Source organism: Rhinoderma darwinii, chromosome 3 (genome assembly GCF_050947455.1).
Source record: "Rhinoderma darwinii isolate aRhiDar2 chromosome 3, aRhiDar2.hap1, whole genome shotgun sequence".
Classification (NCBI taxonomy): domain Eukaryota; kingdom Metazoa; phylum Chordata; class Amphibia; order Anura; family Rhinodermatidae; genus Rhinoderma; species Rhinoderma darwinii.
Genome location: NC_134689.1, coordinates 370,239,238 through 370,241,716, shown reverse-complemented (window position 1 = coordinate 370,241,716; position 2,479 = coordinate 370,239,238). Strand labels below are relative to the sequence as shown.

At 43.8% G+C, this 2,479-nt stretch overlaps 1 protein-coding gene across 1 annotated transcript; it reads right to left on the bottom strand.

The window, feature by feature from the left end:
- Positions 1-695: 695 nt before the first annotated feature.
- Positions 696-1,608, bottom strand: TCIM (transcriptional and immune response regulator). The gene has a single exon (XM_075855374.1). The coding sequence runs from the start codon at positions 1,471-1,473 to the stop codon at positions 1,186-1,188; it is 288 nt and encodes a 95-aa protein (XP_075711489.1). The 5' UTR covers positions 1,474-1,608; the 3' UTR covers positions 696-1,185.
- Between the last annotated feature and the right edge of the window lie 871 nt (positions 1,609-2,479).

The following is a 2,479-nucleotide window of genomic DNA, read 5'->3' as shown; positions in this document are numbered from 1 at the left end:
TGTCTACACTATACCCAAGTAGCATCACCAACATAGACTTGGTTTATAGTGGCCTGCACATTATTAATGAACACTTAGTCCAGGACCACACACACACACACACAGTTTTGGGCTCAGTTTTTTTTTAACCAAACACAGGAGTGGACACCAAAGAACGGAGATGCCTGCGTCTTATCTGTACACCTTCTCTTTCCTTTAGATCCACTTCTGGCTTTGGTTAAAAATTTTACCTTTGCAGCGGAGTAGAGCCACATTTTATTTTAAGCCCTGAAAGACCACTCACCACTTATTTCCTCTATGGACACCTTTCAGCTTTGCATTCAACATCCAATTGAACAGGCACTTGGCCTCGCATTTAATTAACCTCTTAATGCAACTTTAGGCACATTAGTCATTTAGATTATTGCAAAGATATGTGAGACTGTCAGGATTAACCAGGGAAGAAAAGTATTAGATGCGTCCAGGATTCATATATATAAATGGGCTTGAAGAACATGTAGAGGGTCGGCTGCTCTGCAACTACAAACCCCAGCATGTCCAGAAGAACATGGTGCGACTAGTAGTTCCACAACAGCTGGAAGGCAACAACTTGATACCCCCGGATCAGGGCAGAGGACGCTGAAGTGACAAGGATATTGCACCAATACATGAACAACCCATTAGATACATTAGAAATAAAACAATAGGAGAGGAAATTTAAATTATAAACAATTTATTAACAAAATATCAATAGCTTAAATGAAATTTTACAGCACCAATAAAAGTCATATTATCATCATCATCATCTCTCGCCAGCGATAGTCCTTTGGTCGCCCCATAGCTCTGCTAGGGGAATTGGCTGGACCCTTGATAGAACATTTCCTTGGCACAGCCAGGTGGGCAACACATAGTCTCTTAGCTTCTCCTTCAGTCACCCTGGAAACATGAGCAGTCTCCTTTCACCTTCTCTGCATGGAACACTCAGTTCTCTGAAACAGTCTCTTTCGGAGCACGTGCTTTAAACTCATCAGGACAGTCTCTTGGAGATTAGATTGCAAGCTCTGCAGAACAGTCTCTCATTTCTTCATCTTGAGATCAGTTTTGGCAGTGAATGACAAGCTTGCCGGACCGTCAGCTTTCTCCAGATCAGACGGCATCTCAGGCTAGACTTCTCAGCTTAAGTTGTAAGCTCTGCAGCCAAGGAGCTCAGATCACCTTGATGGGAAGTTTGCGGAGCTTGAGGAATTGCAGGATTTTGTCCCTGGTCCTTTGCTTTAGTGCCAGCAATGCTCTGGCTTTCTCTTCATTGTCCTGGTCAATGCAGAAGATGATCCTAGCTCTGTCCTCTGCTTTTTTATCGCCAGTCTTTTTAAAGAGCTTCTGCAGGGACTCCTGGTCAACTCCTTCAAAGATGTTGGCTGTGGCCTTCTTGCGTGAAGCGGTGTCAAACCGGTAGCCATAGACAGAAGGGCTGACTCTCAGTGAGGTGGACATGATGCTGGTAGTAGTAGTGTCTAGGCAGTGAGATCACTGTAGCTTATTGGTAGTAGCTGCGATTTCCACAACTGGTGCCGGGAGCCGGCTCAGCCGCCTTTTTATCCTGAGCTCTCACATTTCTCTGCTGACATCATCCACCCACAGGGAGGAACCGGAAATAGGACTTAACCCCTTCAGCATCCTCCTGTGTGAACACATTATGCAGAAATTCCACCCCAAATATTTTATTTCATCTGAAAATTAACTACATCTATATTATACAAACGTAGCAAATGCTATAGTATCCATACATTACATTGTAAGGCCTTATTCACACGAGCGTGTCCATTTTGCGCGCGTAAAAAATGCAGCATTTTTCCCGCGTTGCAGTTCAGTGTGACATCCTTGTACGGTGCGCGTCTGCGTTTTTTACGTGCGTGTGTCATCCATATCTCACGCGTTTTTTACCTCAGCAAAAACAATTGAAGGTGTTTTTCTATTTCTAATCATTTCTTTAGCAACTGGTGAGTGAAAAACATGGACAGCACACGGATGTGCATCCGTGTGCTGTCCATGATTTTCACGCACCCATTGACTTCGCACAAGTATAGGACATGCAGTGAGTTTCACGCAGCGGACACACGCTGCGTGAAAAACACTGAATGTCTGAATGGCCCCATTGAATTGCATAGGTCCATGTGACATCCATTGTTTTAACGCGCGAAACACAGACGTGAAATATGCTTGTGTGAATAAGGCCTAAAAACAATGCACCTTTGGAAATGAATGACAAATTCAGCTCTGCTACACGTGAACATAACCTGGTTTTGCATAAAAATGATATTGTTTCCTATTGCATACATTTAGAAGATTGCGTATGTTGCAGCATAGGTGTGTACCCAGGAAAGTTTCTTATTTCATGGTAGGTAAGGGTATGTTCACACGGCAGCGTCCGTTACGGCTGAAATTACGGTGCTGTTTTCAGGAGAAAACAGCACCGTAATTTCAGCCGTAATGGCATGTG